Consider the following 22,496-nt stretch of genomic DNA (forward strand, 5'->3'; position numbering starts at 1 on the left):
TATGTATTATTAGCAGCAGCTGTAGTGATCATTGTGAAAATTTTAGAGAGTAAATAAAGAAAAAATGGAGAAAAGCATACAGGGAACATAACGGGATGAGCTCGTAGTGGGGGATAGAAATAAGGGGAGGAAAATGAAGACACAAATGAAAACAAAGGAAAGCACAAATGAAGTGCAGAGGGATGGAGAAGTGATGGGCGATCTTCAGTGAATAAACTAGAGCAGGTCACTGTGGGAGAGCAGGGCTCTTTAATATGCTGCTCCACACTCGCTCAAACACACACACAGTGAGTGTGACTCCTTTATTCAGTGCTATCATCTGGTATAACTCGCGTTCTCACAAAAGCTTACCACCAAAGATATACGTCCATCCCTTTAATCTGTTGATGGTCCAGTTGACTGTTAGCTTTATACACACTTTTCTCTCACGCCACATGTATAGTTTGCAGTAACGGTGACGAGTGAAGTTGACATGTTGAAATACTTCATCGTTTTGGAAACAGTGGGTGCTTGGATTGAGACACAGGCAGGCAAAATCCTCTGGATCCTCTGCAGTGTGATTTTGCTAGTTGAACTGCCACCTGTCGCCAGAAGATCTTATCCAGTGCAGCTGCTGTAGTGTGCTAATTAGGGTAAATATAGATGCCCAGCTGTTAGTTTGGTTACAAACGTCTCTGCCCGGCTTGGGTATGCTTACGTTTACGGAAAAATAGGTTTAAAATGACAATATTGCAAATTAGTCTTAAAACATGTGATGAAAGCTACATAGATGATTTAGTGCAACTGGATGGAGGATAAAGCTGAATGTCCCTGGCAAAAAGTTAGCATTCCCACCATTCACCACACAGACCATTAGTCCAAGAACTAATGAGGAACAATCATTCTGGGCAAACATAGCTCTTCACAAGTTCACCAGGGACTAACCTCTGGTCTAAGCTTCTCCAAACTAAATGAGGAGTAGGACTTTGCTAACAGTGGCCTACATGTATACTGATACCACCATGGACCAGTTTCTGTACAGAGGGGAATTCTGCATCTTTTAATTAACAGGACCCTAAACCCCACAAACGAATATAATTAGCTGATGAAATGATGCAACTTGACTTTCAAAGTACCACTCAGTTAGTAAGGTTAATACTATAGGCAGTGAGCTAGATGGCTTATCATTGAAAGCCACTTAGGATTACAGCACCAGCCAAATACCTTAAATGTGTCTGCTCATCTCTGTTTCTCTGTTTCCTATCATTTGGACACCACGTCTGAATACTTCAGGCGAACTCTTTCGCCTGCTCTGGGGCGCCTGTCTCTGTGCTGCTTCACAACCATTCTTAATCCCGTCTCAGCCCACCCTCAAAGTCTGTACTGGCATCTTACATTTCAGTTTGCAGGATGAATTATGCAATCCACAATGCACATAAAGCGCATTTGAAACCTGCACATCCATATGAGATGGGTTCATATGGAGGAAGACGGAGGAGCAGGGGGAGGCGTCGATTCCATTCCAGGCTCCACTCATTTAGATTAGATGGAGTTCAGGTTCAGCAGTATAGATCTGTGAGCGCGCGCTTGTTGATGAAAACCACTCTGGGTTGTTTTTCTGATACGCTCAGCTAATTTGGCTACCTAAGCAATGTGGACTATGAAATATGGCATTGATTTCACAATGTGCAAGCGGTGGCCTTGTTTGAAGCCAGTTGAAGGATGCAGTGAGAGAAAATGTATTGCTTTTCCTTCTTATCCTCACTTGTATCTCCTCAATGTAAAGCAAAGAAACAACAAAGTATATTCCTGCCTTTAGTTAGTTAGCTTAGTTAGCTGTGCAGCTAGCAGGACTGGGAGCACGGAGCACCAGAGAAGAGCACAGGACATTTGGACTGGGATGGGCTAGCTGGCTTAGCATTTAAAACATGATTTGCAACATAAAACATCGATATCATAACAGTTATTCCCTCAAGTCAAGAGACATTCTACTGATTCACCTGATCTTATCCTAGTTGGATTAGTCATAAAATTAAAACTTTTTATTATATAGATATTGCTCTGTAGCCTGGTGGTTTGGCTATAAAACGAAGTTCACATAGTTTCACCATCGCACTATTACAGTTATTAGTCTTAAAACGCCACTCATAGATAGATTTTCTCACCACTATGCATGTATGTGCATCAAGTATCCGTGGTTTAAATGAGTCCACAAAGGCAGGTTTAGAAAGCAAGCTGAGACTTTAGGGTTCCTGGTCAGGGTGCTCAAGTTTCTCAATGGAGCTTCCTTTTTGATCAAACAAACATGGTGTCAGTCTTTGTCTCTCCTCTGGCCTCCTCTGTCATGACATTGGCCCAGAGCAGACGTCGATAACCTCGTTTATTTCACTTTTGGCTGTTAATGTGGACTTACTCACCACCCTTTTATGGGTTGTCACGCCAAGGTCAGAACCCACCCACAAAGCCGCCTGTGACAGTGTTGTCACATGTCACTGATGATATAAGTGGGTGAGATACAGTAGAAGGTGTGCGTATCAGGAAGACAGAGAAAGAGATTTTTTTTCGGTATGCATGTGCACATTTATGTTTGCCAGTCTGTCCCCGGGTTACGTGACGTTTTCTCCTTATACCCCTTCTCATGCATATCCATCAAGGCTGACGTCAATCTCATCCACTCGGCATACCCCCTCTGGCCTCACCCACGCACACGTACACACACTGTATCCTTTCCATAATGTAATACCTTTCCCCCTGTGCATATTTTTTCATCTCCCACCATCCCATTTCAGATGTTAATCCTCTGCTATTAAATCTATTTGTCATGCTAAGCTTTTCCATTACGACTGACCTGTGTGTGTGTGTGTGTGTTTTTGTGTGTGTGTGTGTAGTGTAGTTTTTACATGGGCGTTTGGTCTAAATACCTTAAGAGCGGCAAAAACTGGAAGCGTCTGTCATTCATAAAACATGAAAATAAAGGATGAGGTAATAAGCTTGAGAATATGTGTAATTCACAGTTAACCACGATTTTGTGTGTGTGTGTGTGTGTGTATGAACTATAGGTTTTCTCCGCTGCACCATGCAGCACTCAATGGGAACCTGGAGCTCATCACTCTGCTGCTGGAGTCACAGGCTGCTGTCGACATCAGAGATCAGAAAGGTGAGGAGAAAATGTGAACAAACAAAGACACACTTACACATACACACACACACACACACACACACACACACACACACACACGGACAGAAAAAGCAAAAGGAAATGTGAGCTCTGTACACTTACTGATCAATAGTATCGTATATAGTAGCATGTGATAGCTATGTTCATCCTGTGTATGGGTTTGTTTGCGTGTGTGCAGGCATGCGGCCGCTGCACTACGCAGCCTGGCAGGGGAAGGCGGAGCCGATGAAGATGCTGCTGAAATCTGGCTCATCTGTCAACGGCCAATCAGATGAAGGACAGATTCCTCTCCACCTGGCAGCGCAGCACGGCCACTACGACGTGGTGAGTGAAACCGGTTCTTCCAGCAGCAGAGCCCAACGTGGAGGATCAGGCAGGTTGTTTGTTTACCAGCTGCACGTGATTCACATGACAGAGCCATCTATCATAATGCACTTCCAAAACAGAGTTCGTAATTCAGAATGGATAAAATGACTAAATGCAGAAGGTGTTAAATTTTAACACGCTAATGCGAACACTGCTTTTAATAATCACCAGGCTCTCAGATATGAGTCACACTGATTTTGAACTGCCTGTGGGAAGAAGGAACATAGAAGAGTCCATTCTTGATTAGAGTTTTGTTTTCTCTGTCTATTTTCTCCAACTTTTGTCCCTCATCACGACTCTTGTCTGGGTGTGTATCTCTATCTGACTCAAATCACGATGCTTAATAACACAGATTTGATTGGTTGAGTAGCGTCACATGAGTAATTATGCATGCAATTGATCTGTGAGGGTGCACTCACACTATGCAATTTGTACCATGCCAAAGCAGGTTGGACTCCAAAAGTTCAGTTTGCTTGACCAGTGTGAGCGCTCCGTACCGTACACTTTCTTGGCCCTGGCACGGTTGGAAGAGGTGTGTTTCGGCATGGTATGGTTCAGCTGGGCGTAAATGTGTGTGCGCCCTCAGCTTCTTGGGCTGCTTGTGCTGTAAGGGCTAGCAAAGATGCATCAGTTAAAACAGAAAAATTAAAATGTAAACATATTCAATTCATCAGTTGTAGGTGTGTATAGGAAAGTGTCTGTCAGTGGCCTGCATGGATGGAGAGGGATGGCAGGTTAACAAGCTGGACACATTTTGGTGGCTTTGCTGGGTGGCAGACGTCCCCCCTCAAATCGCCTACTGACCATATGTTACGTAAAATGGGTCACTCAGCGTGGCAAACCCACATAGATGCATCACCCAGCTCTGCTGTTCCTCTCAGTTTCACTTTTTAAATGTCCTTTGGCTCATTGTTTTGACACTTCAGTGTTTTGTTTAACTCTCATTACGCTCATAACAGTAAAAAAAATAAAAATAGAAAGCATTTACAACCTGCCCAGCACCAAAAAAAAAAAAAAAAAAAGAACGTATTTCCTTGGTAGGAACCAAAAACTGAGCTAAAGAGAGCAAATACTGGACTTACATTGAATGCGAGTGCAGGTGATTTGTAATGTTGCTGTGAATCATCTTGTGTAAATAATCAACAGTTTGCCAATATGTGGCCTGACAATCATATTGACTTGCCATTTTTCCACTACATTCAGTCAGCCTGATATTGTGTTCAATTTTCAGCATTGTTAAGTGACATAAATGCTGTGGTACAGAATGCTAGCTGACTTAAATGTATCCCATTGATGAAATAATATGATGAGAAATGAGAAGGCTACCTGGCTATGCAGGAGGGTGACGATGTCCCCATTTCTTAAAGCCCCCACACACACGCAAAGGCCCCCCACACAGGTGTTTTCACTTACTCTGCTGAAGAGGCATCATCAGTGTCATTAATTACATCCATTGTTTATCTCCTATGACATGTGAGGATGCCTGCTGGGAAATATGAGCACACTACTAGTCTCAAATGAGAGATGTGGTATTCATAGATCTGGAATCAGGCTACCTTTAGATTTACTCTAACATTTATCATTTCTGTTACATCTGTTAAAAAAAAAAAAAAATCCTGCATCAACAACACATGACAAGCAACATGTTGGAGTGCAAAGGTCACTGCCATATATGTAGTAGCCATTTCTTTTGTGATTAACAAAATGAAACAAAAAGCGACTTCTTAGTGATACAAAATGAAACAGGTTAAAACAATTGTCTCAGTGGCTTTTCCAGCGAAGAAATACTGCAGTGCTGCTGCAGGCTTGCCAAGGCAACAACAATGAAATACAGCAGACTCACCACAGCAGCTAACATACCCTAGAGGAGAGCAGCGCTCAGCATTCACAGACTCGGAAACTGAAGAACCACTGCTTCTATTTGATTAAACAACCAAGATTTATACGGAGTAACAAACTGGGGGCCGAAGCTTTAATCCACAGCTGCTCCCAGTGTGCAAGGGCAAATGAATAAAAAAATTACAAACAGTGAAACAGACCGCAGATTAAAAAATTAATCATTTAACATCCAGCAAGACCAGAGGAAGAGGCACAGAAAAGATTTGAGAGACGTTTGCTTTAAAAACAAGGACGGAGAGACAGTGCTCTTATCTGAGACGGGGGAATATAGTTTAGCTTATTCTCTGTAGTTGCATTAGGAAACCGAAAGCACAATGAACTAATTCCTCTGGTGGGGGGAATTTATCCCTCTAAGTCTTTTAGCACTCAAACCAAGCTTCTCTCTAAGGTCATCTTACAGGAGCAAGCTGCTTTACAGGGATAGGTCGCCTAAACTCATCTGGGGACAAACACTGGCGAGACTCAGCTTTTTGTAATAGATATACACTCAACCTCTCTAAGTAAACAGCAGGCTGCCATCCCTCTCTGACTCATTACCACACTGAGATATTTTGTTAAGCAAAGATACACATTGGCAGTGACGACAAGCTTAGATATCATTGTATTTGTATATTTGGGATTTATTGTAAAAAGATGTTGAAAGATCTACATGTGTCCCCTACTCATGTGTCTGTCTGCTCAGCCCTTCTGAGGACATCTGGAGTGCTTTTTGATTTTTAACACAATATGACATGTTTTCTGAGCAAGCGTGTGTGTTTTGTGTGGTGTGTGTGTGTGTGTGAGTTTGTCTGTGTTATACAATTTGGTGTTGCATAATTATGTGGTTTTATCCATTTAATGTTTTTTTTCTCATTGCACCAGTCCAAGGAAAAGCAGGTTAGGTGTTTAATATGCCCCATCCCCATTAGTAAGCCTACTCGCCACAGTGTGCCACAAGTTTTTCATTCTCACACAGCACTTATGTAGTTTACCTGTGATACCACTCACAATCCTGTACGATTTTTGAAAATAGAGGTCCTTGAGGTTGCCAAAGCAGACAGAGCAGCTCTTAGTGGATAGTTTTCTGGTGCTAGCAGATTTGATCAGGTGTGGCTAGCGAGCTAAGTAAGTTATCATTAGCTCCATTAGCTTGACGGGTGATTTGAATCTCTTTAAAAGACTTTACTGTCAGGCTATTGTGCTAAAATCCCAAGGTTAAAGCTACATGTCCCAGCAAAAGAGTCATTTTACAAAAATAGACAAAACCATAACAGAGAGAGTCTTAATATTTTGCAGTCCGGGGTGTCGTGTGAACAGTTTTACAGATGTCTCTTTTATAATGGTGGTGCTCTAAAGGGAAAATGCTTTTCAGCCTGCACAGGAACTTTTTTCTGCAGTGGCCCCTGGGCAGAATTGGAAGCAAGCTGGGCTGCGCCCTTGTATCCAGGTCTATAATGCATTCATGGGGCTAACTGATATGCAAACATAACACTATCTCAGATAACTTTGGGGGAGCTGGGGGAACGTAAACTCCTCCAAATCCAATAAAGAACATTAGCCCACACTCTGATGGCATCTAGGATCTGCTTCCACACACTAAGGAAACACAACTCAATGAATCATACTTTTTTTAACATAACCTGTAACCCCAGAAACGAATATAGTTTGTTAAAGGGTAACGCCACCAATTTTACAGTTGAAATGTGCTCCCAGAGCTTTGGGAGGACTGCTGCATATCTGACATTTTTATCTTTGCTCACAAAGAAAATGTGTTAAATGAATCATTGTTAATTAGGTTTCTGTTTCTCTAGTTACTGCTGCAGTGGACGCTGAGAATATGGAATGTAACTCCAGGAACACATTGACATTCATATTTTCACAACGACATTATGAATGAGAGATTGCATTGACTCACAGAAGCTAGTAAAACGGGGGCTAGTGCAAATTTGATGTCACAACTCTGAAGCAGGTGCTGAGCTATGATTGGACAATTAATGCATGGAGGAGGGGTTAACGGTAACTGTGAGTGTGCGTTAGTGGTTGTTTCTCTTTATGTGTTAGTCTTGTGATAAAGAAGCTGCCAACCTCTCCAGAGTGTGCCCTGCCTCAATAACGATTCATGGATTTTTTTTTGTCTCGGTGTGTGTTTGCCCGTGTGTGTGTTTCCTGTCTCCAGTCGGAGATGCTGCTGCAGCACCAGTCCAACCCGTGTATTGTGGATAACGCAGGGAAAACCCCTCTGGACCTGGCCTGTGAGTTCGGCAGAGTTGGGGTGAGAACCTACAGTTTTATTCTTTAATTAAAAAAAAAAAAAGATGCGGCAGCTGAAGGCAGTCGACAGAAATCATCAAATGTGTTGCTTGTGCTGTGTGTGTGTGTGTGTGTGTGTGTGTATGTGTGTGTGTGTAGGTGGTCCAGTTGTTGTTGTCCAGTAACATGTGTGCTGCTCTGCTGGAGCCCAAAAAAGGAGACACCACGGACCCCAACGGGACGTCTCCTCTCCACCTGGCTGCCAAGAACGGACACATAGACATCATCAGGTACACGCAACACACACACACACACACACACACACACACACACACACACACACACACACACACACACACACACACACACAAGCTTTCTCATCCCCATCCATCTGGAGGTTCATCTCTCTCTCTCTCTCTCTTTCACTCCAACACACACATGCACACACCACTTTTAATGAATCAGTGGGTTTGAATTTCCTCCTGAGCTTGCTGCGAAAATAGATGTATAACACAACAGGGGAACAATATGATCCAATTAACTGAAGGAATAACGGAACAAATGTGTTGTCATACAGTGAGAGTTGATTCATCACTCCTCCCAAATACATTTAGGAGACTAAACATGCGGCAGATCTGCATGGCGCTCTGTCATGCTAAATGTCAAATCATTATATTCTAATCTCCACCGGGATGTGAGTCTAAGTTTTGTTTATGTTTTAGTGAAAGAGCATCTTGGCAAAGTGACTTTTATTGCCGCGGTGACGTCAGCGTTCGGCACATAGCTCTGGGATGAAAGATCCCAGCAGAATGGTGTGCCACGGCAAATAAACACACATCCCAAACTCTATTTTTCCTCTCATCACTCTCAACCACTTTTAAGTAAATCACTGCGGTGTGTGTGTGTGTGTGTGTGTGTCTGTTGGTGCACAAGTGCACTCGTCCCAGCAGACAAAGACAGAGAGACTAAAGGGAAGGAGAGAGACACTGAAAGATGGGAGAGGAATGCAACTCAGAGGGAGAGGACAGGAAGAGAGAGGGGTAGAAAAGTAAAGAGGGAGAGAGAGGACAGAGCCAGCCATAGCTGACAGATCAGAGTGTCCTCTTTATATGTGCCACGGATAAATGATGCTCATCGGGCATGGCCAAAGGTCTGTGGAAGACGCACGCTCACATAAACACATAGAAGCTCTGTTATTCAGCAGAAGTCAGAGGAAAATTAAATGTGTTTGACTGCTTTTTTACATTTTTTACTCTTACTAAAGCTGATCATATTCCATACTTAAATTTACAACAAGGAACTGTTACCTGGTTATGTTTAATGCAGATGTATCTATATGACCTGCATAAGCAAACAACCCAAACCCTATTTCCATGTAGTTAGGATAGCTACTCTTAAAGCCTGTCACAGTCATAAAATTAAAACTATTTAGAGTGCTGACGATGAATTGAGTGAGGGATATCACTGCCTGAGGAAAGAAGCTCCACATCATACCACAGTTATTAATCGTACATAGCCACAAATAGATACATGACCTCATCACTATGCGTCCCTGCAAACAGCTGTTTTTAGTTTTTGTCTGTTTGTTTTTTTTAACAAATGCCCATGCTAGCCAGATAAAAATCGTGAAGGCACGAAATGGTGGTTCTCATACCACTTTTGTCCACAGGGGCAGCCAGGATCAACAAAAAGAAAGTTTGCTGTAGCTGCTTTAATGTCAACAAATCCCATTAAAAGACCAGCAACAACAGTAAATGGCCTGGGTAGCCAAAGATTCCAATACAATGATTTATTCCACAAGAGTCTACTGCTCTGTGAGACTGTGCTTTGAGTTTAATGTTGACTGCGGTCAACAATTGCATGCCAAGTTTAGTATCCTTTTTCTAAAACTCATAGAGTCCCTTACTTTCCTTTTGGCAAACTTTGCTGTGATACAGTATGACTTTAGTTAACAGAGTTAGCTTCCACAGCTGCTCTATGACTTTAAGTGATTTAGAAACAATGGTCCAATGTGTAAGCAGTTGCAGTTGCAGTTGCTCCAGTTTACATAGTTTTCTGTCTGTTTTTAGACAATGGGAGGATTGCAATCGTAGCTCAAAATTAACAAGTTGACCAGAAGCCATTACTAAGATGATTATTCTTGTGATTGTTTTTTGCTGATGGCCACGAAAAGAAATGTAATCAATTTTAGACTCAGTCTGTAATGCAATAACAATGATTTAATTAGTGTCCCCATCAAGATCAGTTTTGCAGAAGAGGAGCATGTTTTTCAGGATGGAAACTTACAAATAAGTACTCACTAATTTATCAAATTTGTGGTAATCTACAGTGAAAACAACTCCCAACAAATACATTATTTATACCTGTTTGAATAACATCTGCTCAAAACAATACTGCCCAGCTGTTTTAAGAAGTTACTGAGCTGTAATAATGAACGATCTCTATCCTCAGAAGGAACAAACAGGCTTGGGGCTGATAATCACATAGAAGAGAAGTCAGAAAGTGTTGCTAAACAGATTGAAACATTGTTTGATTTTGGTCATGTCATTGGATTTGTTCATTTGTTTTTCTTCTGGCAATTTCACTTCCTCACACTCTCACCTCTTGATTCTCTCCCCTTTGCAATTTCTCACACTGATTTTCCTCTGATTTTCACTCCCTCCTTGCTCCATCACCTCTTACCACACTTCCAACTTCCTTCCCTTGCTCACTCTCCCTCCCTTCTTCCCTCCGTCGCGGCTGCCAGACTGTTGATCCAGGCAGGCATCGACATCAACAGACAGACCAAAGCTGGCACTGCCCTGCATGAAGCTGCCCTGTGTGGAAAGACCGAGGCAGTGAGACTCCTGCTGGAGGTAAGTGGAACTTTACTGAAAAACCTTCCACAATTGCTTGTGTTTCCTTAAAGGACATGACAATCTCATTCTGACTTTACAAGCATAAACTGTGTGAACATCAAAACCTCACTTTTCACAACTGTCTCCACTGATGTTAAATCATAGCTGTGACAGTAACACTTGGAAGGTGATATAAAAAGAGGAGGCATTCTCTATTTCCATAACATTACAATGAGACAAATGTCTCTTTTTGTCAAAGCAATATGTATTGACTGTTTTCTATGATGACTGACACGCCGGTGGACTGTGAAAGATGTTTTCCATATCAAAGACTGATTCAGAGATGCAACCCTGAGTCCAAAATGATCTTAAGGAATCCCTGCAGTTTACAAGGGTTAGCCAGCAAAAGGAAGATACTATCCCTGTTATTTTTGATTTATCATTTCACTCACAAAGGGTTTGTAGATGCATCAGTGGCAGAAAATAATTAAGTATGCCTCGGTACAATTTTGAGGTACCAGTGCTTTACCCAAGGATTTATAGCTAATTATGCTTCAAATCTGCCAAGGGAATCAGGGAATCCCTTTACTCGACAAGATATTTTTTCTAGACATTAGTTGCCCTTCATATTAACATAGTTTTAAAATCATATGATAATTGTATGAAAAATGTACTAATGGTTCCCACTAACCGTGTCAAATCTGGGTCGTTTGTGTCATTACAGATGCCTCTGAATCGTCAGCAGTTAGACCGCTTTCCTTTAATTGTGTACTTTATACTCCTGTTGTTGAATTTAAGCCTATAAAGTCTCCAATACATCGCAAAAAATAAGAAGAATGTTATTTTTTTGTATTTGTCGTCGACTCATTTTTAATTTCACGATCTGCCAGATTCAACTTGTAGCTCTTTGGAGGAGGCCCACTGGACTTAACTGTCTCGCTGTATGGAAAAGTAGTTAAAACTCACTCTAAGTCAACCAGCTGCCACACTAAAATTCTACATTGATCAGTATTAATCCTCTAATAGTAAGCATTTTACAGATTAATGGGTACTTTAAGTAAATCTATCTGATGTACTTTTAGCCAGGTGAAATTGTAAATAAGGTCATCAGTCATCAGTTCAAGTTTTGCATAGTGGGGCTCTCATTGCATGAAAAATTATCTAGTATGTTTTGTAAAAAGAAAAAGGGCTGACTACATTTGTCTGGGTATGTTCATTCATCTGTTCATATTGGTAAGACATTTTAAAAGAGATCGATAAAATATTATGAATAAAGGTTCTCTATTGTCATATTGTACAGGTAGTATCCCAAATAAATTGCTGCAAAGAGATTGTCAGGATATGAAAATATGTTAAAAATAAATAATAAAATACAATTTTAAAAAAACAAAACTTTATACTCTATCCTCATACTAAATTATTTTCGACGACAGTACATATGTCATTGAAAGACCCTGTGTACCTTTGAATATAAGTTAGAATAAGACTGTCAAAAGACTTTACGTCTTCAGAGAAAGATTTTACTCTGTTACTACTTTTTTGACTCCTCTTATTGTATCAACAAGACTTTTACAGCAGATCAGTGTCAAGTCTTCTCATTATGAATATATTTTTAGAAAGGGCTCCGTGGGAAATATTAAATGTCTTACGTGCAGTGGGAATCTGAGGCCTGCTGCCTATACATGTTGGGAAAAATCGAAACACCACCATGTGATAGATCCATGGCACCGTTATGAAAACTAATGTTATTACATATTTGTGCCTGCGATATTAAAAATGCTACAGGGTTTATGAAAACAACAAATGCAATATGTTTTAATGACTGTTTTAATAAAAAGCATGACAAACTAATTTTGTCATTTAGACCCCCAGCTGTGAAATATATTTTTCCTGAAGCGCCTCTGCTCTGAATTAATCTTTGTTCTTCGGCCCACATTTGAATCAACAGATCTGAATGTGATATTGTCCTTTAGCTTTTGGCTGTGTCAGTTGAAAAATAAGACTAGCTTACATTGTATAACAGGGCACAAGAAACTCTGAGAAGTCTCGCTTTATGTCCACGTGAAAGAAAACGACAATTAAAGAAAAACTTGTCGTGCCAAAATCAGTTTTTTTTCCTCTTCTACAGAGTGGCATCAATGCCACCGTGAGAAACACCTACAGTCAGACTGCACTGGACATCGTCTACCAGTTCACTGCAACACAAGCCAGCAGAGAGATTAAACAGCTGCTGAGGGGTAGGATGGGTGGATGCATGCAAAGATTAATGGGTGGATGGATGGATGGATGGATGGATGGATGGATGGTTGAATCAATTAATGGATACATGAATGGACACAGGAATTGGAGGGATGTTTGGATCAGTGGATGGATGGATGGATAGATGGATGGATGGTTGGATGAACAGATGGATACTTCACTGGATAGATGGTTTAATCAATTAATGGATGGTTGGATCAATGAATAGATCAAAGCATGGATCAATGGATGGATGGATGAATCGATGGATATATGGATAGACAGATCAATGGATGGATGGATCAATGGGTGGATGAATGGAAAGATGCTACAATGGATGGATGTTTTCTTTAATGAATGGACGGTTGGATTATTGCTTGGGGGGATGTTTGGATCAGTGGATTGATGGATGGATGGATGGATGGATGCTTCAATGGATGGGTGGTTTAATCAATGAATGGATGGATGGATGGATGGATGGATGGATGGATGGATGGATGGACGGATGGATGGATGGAACCTTCAAGGAATAGTTTATTGTTTTAGGAAATCCATCCATCTGCTTTCTTGCAGAGAGACAGATTTTTCCATAACTGGAACTATTATATTGCATACAGCATAGACAGGATAATGAAATTATTGAACAATGTACATTTATTGTAGTGTGTAGTATGATTTACTGCCTCCCTGTCTGTCAGATGCATCAGCAGCCCTTCAGGTTCGGGCTCTGAAGGATTACTGCAACAACTACGACCTGACCAGCCTCAACATCAAAGCAGGAGACGTCATAACGGTAACACACAACAGAAAAGATGTCTTTATGGACAGACAACCAAAGCCAAACTTTGCTTGTTGACTGTAGTGATTTCTGTGGCTTCCACATTTTCTTTTAGTTTATTAGTTGTTGTTTAATCTCTTATTTTCTAAAAATATTGTTCAAATTAAACCATAATAAGTTTTGTGCTCTCCCAAGACTTGTCTTGTCAGTATACTTCCGTATTTGTTTGAATCACTAATAAATATGCAAGAATGAGTAGCTAAAGCATCTCTCATTTACTACGAATATGTTTTACAGAAACATGTCTTCACTTGCTACATTGCAGTCTGCCCAACACTCATGAATATTAATGAGCATTTATGCAGCCTTTGGGTACTTATTACACTAATAAGGAAGCCAAGCGGTGCCTGTGCTTTCTCCCTCAGGGTCTGAATGAACAATTTGTCTTCTCTGCTGTTATCACAGAGAACTTTAGAGGGCTCCAAATGCAGTTTTGAAATTCTGTTTTAGCTTCTCAGCATTTAAAAATCCAAAAATGGTTCTTAATATCATTAAACCAGTGGACCCAGTTTGGAGTGTAAAAGTCACACAAATGCACCGTACTGAAATAATTATGCTAATAATAATGCTTTTATTATTTTATTTTTTTTAATCAATGGTCATGTAAAACCTGACAGGTTTTGGAGCAGCACCCCGATGGACGCTGGAAAGGCTGTATCCATGACAACCGCACAGGAAACGACCGGGTGGGCTACTTCCCCTCCACTATGGTCGAGGTCATCAGCAAACGCACAGGTGTGTGTGCACTCCAATGTGTGTGTGTTTGTGAGTGTGTTGGAGTTACTATGAAAATCGTGACCAAGCTGGCTGCTGTCAAGTGTCAGCCAGGTGTCCTGGGATTATTATTACACACATTTGGATTTAACACAGAAGAAGAACTTCAAGAGAGATAGAAAAAGAAGATGATGACGAAGACGTGAGGTGAAGCTAAGTGAGTGAATAACGTTTTTGCCTCTCTCATAAACCCTGGAGGAAGGCACTTAACTTTAACATCTCATTATTACATTATCCCTGGAAGAATAGGGTAGAATAAAAGTCATGTCAAAGAATTTCATCTCTTCCATCTCACACAGTGGGAGAAAAGACCTTTGTGAGTCAGCCCTTCAGGCCAGCTGTCATCACCGCATTACTGCTGTAATCCAAGTTTAATGCTTGGGAACCATTATAGTTGCACAACCATATTTTTTAACTGCACTAAAAGTTTTGTTGCCTGTTAAGTAATGAGAATTTTGACACCAAAATCATCCACATGTATCTGTCTGATAACCTGTTTGAGTTCTACTTGTTGAGATTGGCATAACACGTTGATTGATAGAACTGTATATGTATTTTGAAAATTACTTTTTCCTTGCCAAGATGAGAAGATTGAGACCACTCTTGTGTGCATACCGTACGTGAAGCCTTAATGCAAGAGGGCAGTTTTCTTAGCGTAGTATAAAAACTAGTAACAACTTCTGTGTCAGCAAGTCATATTACATTGTCTGCAAATATAAACTGTCAATCACTTGAAGCATTGAAACCCCCAGGCTACAATGTGTACAGTATATTTTATATTTATATGTCACTATGTGTCAGATGATGGAGTAAACTATGACATTTTAACTACACTAGAGTAGAATTTAAATAAGGAATGAATGGATGAGTTAGATGAGAACAGCTATCATGCTTGTGCAGTGATTATGAAGCAAAGCTAGCTGGCAGCTGTTGGTAGCATTATGTACTGTACAAAAGTGAGGGTGGTTTCATTCTTTACATCTAAATGTTTGGCAAGAAAGCAAAAAGCTCACAAAATGAATTATTCATTAAATTGCTTGTCATGTAAACTTACATGTTAAAGATTAGCAGGAGGTACCGCTATAATTTTGTTATTCCGTCATCTCTGTGTTTTCATGACTTAACAGGCTAGTTGACCAGCTAATGTCAATGTCCCAAATACTGCCCGCATTTAACATCATTTCTACATTTTACATCACCATGATGAGCATTTTACCTTGCTAGTGAGATCTATAGATTACAGAGTACATCTACATCCATCCCGTCATCCCAAAGTGTCATTGCGCAGTCACAAAGAGGATCAGATGTTTTTAGCTGTCTATTGGTGTCTGTCTGTAGGTCTGTTATCTTTGTTTGTCCATCCGTCTGTCTCTGTTGTATTATGTCTCCTTGATCCAAGTCTGTGTAACTGTCTCTGTATTACTGTCTGCCTCCATCCCCTATGATCACAGAATACTCACTCACCTCAGTCTTTCATGATCCCCCCTCTCTCATGTAGTTCCATTTTGTGGTCATTCTCTTATTTGATCACTTGTATATATTGTATAGCCCACTTACCACAATGGGAACTGCTCCAAGTCAAGGAAAATACCACTGTTGAACCTGTCTTAACAGTAAATTATATAGAGCAGCTGTGGGTACAGTACAAAACAGCTGGAGCACCCCCACTCAGCTGGCACAGGAGCAATCATACTAGGGGCTACAGCAGCTGTTTTATCAAGAGGTTTCATTTACTCAACTGTTCTATCATCAATTTTTAATTATTCTTTTTTCCCGCCATTCCTCCCCAGTGAGTCTACTCTACATGTTCCCTGCCTTCTTCCTCTAACAGGGACGCTACAATAAATTTATATTCAAACATAAATGGCCAATTAGAACATCAACTAGAGAGAGATATTAACAAAATGTTCTTCCCTACACTTGACAATTAATTAAATTGCCCTTAACGTTACAGTATTCATCACAGTTTACCAGCTATCTTTACTTGAGCACATACACTACAAATGGTACAGACACAGAATAGTAATGATAGTTACCAGTTATCCAGTTCATTAGCTATCAAGGCTAGGTCCTCATTGCTAGATAACTATTTTGTAGTGAAGCATTTGGAATGTTATGATGGTTTGTTTGATTTCCAAAGTTTGCACAGTTGCCATCTTTAGCTTGGATGCTAATAGATTTTATATAAACTGTTGGAACAGTTAGACTTGTCACAAATCGCTAGTAGAACCCAAATGAAGTGAATTTCCAATTGTCCAGGTGCTATGGCGGCTATGCTAAAAAGAAATGTATGTTATGTATGTTGATAAACAACATCTGGGCGCAGCAAGGAGCGGCAAGTGATGATAGTATGGTTGCGCCAGCAGTAGCGTTAGCCAGCTTTCAGGTCAGCATTACCGTGGCAGCAGGAGAGTTTGCAGAGCACTGACAGCCTAAGTACAATGCCAAGTTCAAAAGGGTGCGATGGATAAATGTTGAATACACCGCGAGTCGCAGGTGATTGACTAAGCTAGCTTGCAGGTTCAACGTAGAAATTTAAAGTGTCATATCTTATTGCAACTACAGACACATATCCGAGTGAATGTTGCTGCACAGCACAGAGAAAAACTACAGCAGCATGTAAAGTGGAAGGGGATTTTTCCATATTGTTCACATTTTATACATATTTTGTGGTTTTTCAAGTGTAAATTAAGAAAAGGCAGATGTCACAAAGATCAGCTGGACACCACTGAAGCTAGCTAGTTCAACTGTTTCACTCTGCATTGGGTTGTGTTGGCGGGCCTGGATAGTGAATTGAATTGATTTCTGTTGTGCCATTTATTGTGAGATAGAATAGAATATAGTGTGTAGTTCTCAGCTATACAAATAATGTTATGACCAGTTTAGCATTGTCAAATGCGAAACATCCACTTGTTACACTTTTAGATACCATTTTGATAAGGCACAATGCTGGCATGTCCAAATAGCGGACATATAAAATTGCAATATTTATGTTCTTAGCCAAAAAGCTTGTTTGGACATATATAATTGAGAGAGAACGTCAGCCAATACAAAGCTAATGATTATCAGTCCCTGGGACCATTTACACTTTCATCACCCATCAGTTTAATATTCACCCCTCCGTATATTTCATTTCAACAATCCCACATTTATTTGTCCTTTCACTCTCTTTGTCCCTTTAACATTAGCCATGTTTTTCACCACCTTTGACTTCTTTAATTTTGTAACTTCAGCCTTTGTTTTTAATTTCCTTTTTTCCCCCCTTTTTCTTACATGTAATTCTCTGTTTTGTCGTTTGTTTGTCACGTGGCGGTGGCTCACTGTTGGCTGGTTGTGTGTGTGTCGGTGTGTCGTCACGGTGGGTGTTATCTAGGTTTGGCCAGCACAGTCATTTGCACTCAACAGTTTCAAAAGATACCGCTGGTTCCTCCGGCGACGGTTGCCCCTGCCAACGCGGTAGTCAACGGCAACGATACCACGTTCCATCAGATCCATATCCTGCCTCCACCGCCTCCGCCTCCACCACATTCCCATCAGCCACTGCTTCCACTTTTCACTTCCTTTGGCTATAACAAGTCGCCCGTGACAACCCCACAGGGAGACACACCCACTGCCCCAGGTACACGCCCCCTTTTCATTATTATTATTATTATTATTATTATTATTATTATTATTATTATTATTATTATTATTATTATTATTATTATTATTACTAAAGCTTCAAAAGATGCTTTCCTCTGGTTTATTAAAATCGCCAGTATAAAAACTATTTCTGTTTGGTCATATAAGATTCCAATTAGTGATTGAAATGTTCTAAGAAGGCATCCATTGAAGTTTTCTGTTATGGGTCATTATTTGTGTAATTTTATGTAATTGTGTTGCTCATACTGTAAAACTTTTTTTTTCTCTTTTTATTCTTTTTTTTTCTTTCTGTTTTTACTGTTGTCATCTCCATTACTGAGAGTATCTGGACAGGAGTCCAGCGCCAAATGCAAAGATCAATAAAATAAAAGATTTTTTAAAAAAAATAGAAAAATATGGTCACTTCAAATATGAAGGAAAAGCAGTTTAACAACATAAGACCAAAATATGCCCCACTCAAAGGTCACTTTGAATAAATGTTTGTTTTAAAAGGCCCCATTTACACTTCTCATTTGAGCGATACCTTCCAAATGCAGCTGGGATTTTTATATATCTAGTAGCTACAACATCTGGTCATGATTAAGTGGCTGAGTGTAAATGGGCTTTTACAATTGTAATCCTTAAGATTTTCATATGATCAAACCTCAGTCTTGTTACTGTATATGCTCTGCTTTTTAATGCAGTTGACATTCAGTGTATTTATATTCGGTCTCATTCCTATGAAGTAGTTTCATTTGTTAGTGGCGGCGTCCGGAGTCAGATTGTCTGCTTTACAGTTTATAATTAGGCTGAACTATAATTTGGGCTTTTTCTGACTGATCGTGTCAGTTGCTTCATTTCACTAACTTATGTTACCACCAGTGTCGTATTAATCAGCTAACCAGTGAGGCTCTGTAGTGCCAAAGTCAACTGCAAAAACCCCTCTCATGTGGGTCTGGTCACTGCTTAGGCATTTCTGTCAGTGATCTAATAGTTGAAGAAGCGCTAATGCTACTGCAGCAGTGCAGGGTTTTTTAGGATGTGTTTGTCATGCATTACGTTGCTAGTAAGGAAAGACTAGATGTCAGGTGGGAGGACTGCTCTCCATTTTCCAGCTGCGTTCACCTGAGTTATTTGTGTTTCAGTTAAATGTCTCACCTCCTTGTTTTCTGTAGTTCTTATTTTTGATCCTTCAGGTTTTATTTCCCTCTTTGTTCTTTCCTCTTCCCCTGTATATTACTGTCCCGAGCACTAAGACAACCCTGCCAGTTTTCTTGAACACACAGACATCATCAAAAAAAAAACAAAAAAAACCTCTCTCCCGACCAGCCTGTGTGTCCAACTGTGTTTTTCTGTCCTGTCCTCATCCTGAGTATCATGTCTGATCATTTTAACACCACTTTTACCTGCCTTGCACTTATACCCTCAGTGTGTGTGCGTGTGCTAGCGTGTGTGGTGGTGATGAAGGGTGGGAATACTTTAAGCTTTAATTTAATTTAAGCGTAATATATAATAAACCAGTAAAAAAAAACAAAAAAAAAAAACATTGATTCTCAACAAAACTGTCATTATTTTGAGTAATTATTTTTCTGGGAAGATGATTACTTGAAGTTGATTAGAGGTTACGCTGCACACATCTTTTCTGACATTAACGGGTGATATTTTCTGTCCAGCTATCCAATGAGTGAGTTTATCTGGGATCATGCTAATTGGTTTTTAAGTGTTTAGCCTTTGCACAGACATCCTTGGAATGTGGAACACAAGGTATCAAAAAAACATGCCGAAATTATGTATTATATGCAAGGATTTGCAAGTTAAAAAAATGTCAAGTGTTATTTAAGGGACCCAAATGCATTGTAAGAAAATGTCACCCGGGATGTTTTGCAGGTAAGGTATTCACTGACTTTACACTGTAAAATCTCTACTCTGTGAATGGGAGCCTTCGCTGGACACCATTTTGTTTCCTCCAGGAGAATAAATCACGTTAGGCAAAATTCCCTGTCACACTCTTTAGTCCAAAAATGGAAATGCAGCACACAAGTAAAGAAATTACAAAGCATTCACTTACGACAGCATCAGGTCAGTACATTTTCCCCCAAGCCTTGATCACACTGGTTGAAAACAGCAATTTTTTTCGAACTCAGAAGTGATTCAAGTCAAATCAAAGGCTGATCAAAATCTTTCAAAACAGACTGTTCAGTTCTTTGTTTGAGGTCACTTGGAGGGATGCAAAATGGCCACAAGAAGGAGCTGCAACATTACATGAAAAGAAAATGGATCCGATTAATGTGTGTGTTTCTCCGGAGCACTGTTGGCTTACACATATAAACCATTTATAAACCCTTATTAAGATGGTTATAATGGTTTATCACACTCTCCAAATGCACTACAGCAGCCTCATTCTGACCAGGCTTACATATATAATCACACACATTATATATGTATGTGTATGTACATTATGGCATATATGTGTATATGCACAGATATACATGTTATGGATTTATTTATGTACTATGGGTATATACATGTTTTCATATATCTATCTATATATATATATGCTGTATTTTTTCTGTGTATATGTGTGTGAGAGCATGTGTTGCGCGTGAGAATATGAGGTGTGTGAGTGTAAATCTTCTATATCCTTCCAAAAAAGAAACCCATCACCCTGCTCCCTGACTGGCCCCTCTGTCATTTTTGTCTTTTTCGCGGATACGTTTGGAATTGATTTAATTAAGCCCGCCTAACCCTTCTTTTTCAAAAACTATCAATTTTACAACCTGTAATCTGCAAAACATGAATTCATAGTGTCAGTCATCAGTGAAGTGAGGTAGTTTGTTTAGTGTATTTGTGAGGGACAAATACGGTACGTGGCATCAGCAGCTGCAGTAAGGGCGTCGAACACTCATGAACTGCATGATATGCAATAAAAAACCTGAAGTAACTGTAGATACTAAATAGTACACTAAATATTCTGTGAAATTATTTTTGAAATATTCTTTTACATTCTAATAACACAATTACTTATTAGAATATTTATTTCAATTTTATAGATACAATGGCTAATCACGGTTTGAGCCGAACATTAAAGCTGCACTATCAGTATTTTTATATAACCAATGGATCAAATGATTATGTGCAATGCCACTTGTATTGATGAACCCACGGGAAATAACTAAGTTCGCCTTAGTTGTATGAAGCCTTTTAGCCTCCTTTAGCAAACTGTTTTGGTTATAAGAATCTAAACTTAACCTAGCACTAAAAAGCAGACAAAGTTAGCAACTAGCTGTTAGTGGTTCATTCAGCAGCTCAAGTGTTAATTTTTATCACAAGATGACCTAAACTGAGCTAGAATGAATATGGACGGAAGCAAATCTTAATGCCAGTGTTGCATCCTCGTCTGCCAAAGTGCGAGTAGGCAACTGCTTGCTAACAGGTTAGCCATATCAACTTTGTGAGGTAATCATTTGTCAATGTTGTATTTTTAGCTTGTACCGCTGCCCCAGCATTACCAATACAAAAATTAGATCATTCCTGCTTTAAGTGCAAATTTTTTGATAGCAAAAGGGGAAAAAAGGGCTTCCGAGGCCAGTTTAGGGTCGGTTAGCGGCTAACAGTGGTGTTCTGTGTTAAAGGTTGTCGCGGCTCAGAGGCAAGCCCTCACAGCTCTCCCACCCCATCCAGCGGGCCCCATGGAGGCTCCAACGAAGAGATCTGGGTACTGCGCAAACCCGTGGCAGGTAACAAAGCCGCGCTGCGCTGAGCCCTTTAATCCCTGACTCCTTAACTTCTGACCAGGGGTCAAACAGTATCTGACGTCTTTTCAACAAAGGCTTTTGCTGCCTGGCACCGCCTTGCAAGTTTCTCCAAGAACAGAATACAACCACCCATGCGTTTCTTTGAGCTGAAAATGATGTTTGAAGGCTTTCAGATACTCTTTGACCCGCTCCTGACAGTCCCCCATGTCCTGCTTATCTCTCCATCTAAAGCTTAGCTGACCTCAGTGGCCTTATGTGTAGGACTGCAGCCATCTGCATTGGTCTACAGTCTGTGTGTCTTTCCAACCGGATGTATGGAGATGTTTTCATGTGAGAGAGAACAAGACAAGTTAGGAAAGAAAGAGAGGAAAAGCGAGAGAAAAGATGTGTGCGGTGTGTTGTGTGTGTGTATAAAAGCGTAAGGTACGTCTTGTTTACTCCACCGTGTCTATCGCTGAGTCGTCCATCACCCTGTCTGTCTGTCCGTCTCTGTCTGTCCGTCCGTCCTGTCCATCCAACCACATGCTGCCCAGTGCATTTCAATGGAGAGTCACACCTGTTACCACGTTGCTTTGGATATCAGCTAAACCACTCAATGTGTGTGTGCCTGTGTGTGTGCGTGCGTGCGTGTGTGCGTGTGTGTTTGCGTGACTGTATGCATCCATCTGTTTGTTGCATGTGTGCGTTTTGTATGCACAAAATCTACGCATATTGTTTGGGCGGTTGCATGCATGTGCGAATGCATGTGTTTGTGCGTGCGTGTGCGTTTGTGCGTGCATGTG

At 40.4% G+C, this 22,496-nt stretch overlaps 1 protein-coding gene across 6 annotated transcripts in view; it reads left to right on the forward strand.

Annotated features, from left to right (window-relative positions):
* The window catches only part of caskin1 (CASK interacting protein 1), a 102,760-nt gene that overhangs the window by 59,265 nt on the left and 20,999 nt on the right, over positions 1 to 22,496 (forward strand). For 3 of the 6 annotated variants that reach the window (XM_037089166.1, XM_037089167.1, XM_037089169.1), the window contains exons 3-12: positions 3,039 to 3,136; positions 3,336 to 3,481; positions 7,578 to 7,673; positions 7,811 to 7,941; positions 10,398 to 10,506; positions 12,617 to 12,725; positions 13,425 to 13,519; positions 14,182 to 14,299; positions 17,712 to 17,957; positions 21,592 to 21,696. In XM_037089166.1, coding sequence (XP_036945061.1) covers positions 3,039 to 3,136; positions 3,336 to 3,481; positions 7,578 to 7,673; positions 7,811 to 7,941; positions 10,398 to 10,506; positions 12,617 to 12,725; positions 13,425 to 13,519; positions 14,182 to 14,299; positions 17,712 to 17,957; positions 21,592 to 21,696 — 1,253 coding nt within the window. The remainder of the gene's footprint in view (positions 1 to 3,038; positions 3,137 to 3,335; positions 3,482 to 7,577; positions 7,674 to 7,810; positions 7,942 to 10,397; positions 10,507 to 12,616; positions 12,726 to 13,424; positions 13,520 to 14,181; positions 14,300 to 17,711; positions 17,958 to 21,591; positions 21,697 to 22,496) is intronic. The other 3 variants (XM_037089168.1, XM_037089171.1, XM_037089172.1) reach the window with 3 other exon arrangements.

The sequence above is a fragment of the Acanthopagrus latus genome, chromosome 23 (assembly GCF_904848185.1).
Source record: "Acanthopagrus latus isolate v.2019 chromosome 23, fAcaLat1.1, whole genome shotgun sequence".
NCBI lineage: Eukaryota > Metazoa > Chordata > Actinopteri > Spariformes > Sparidae > Acanthopagrus > Acanthopagrus latus.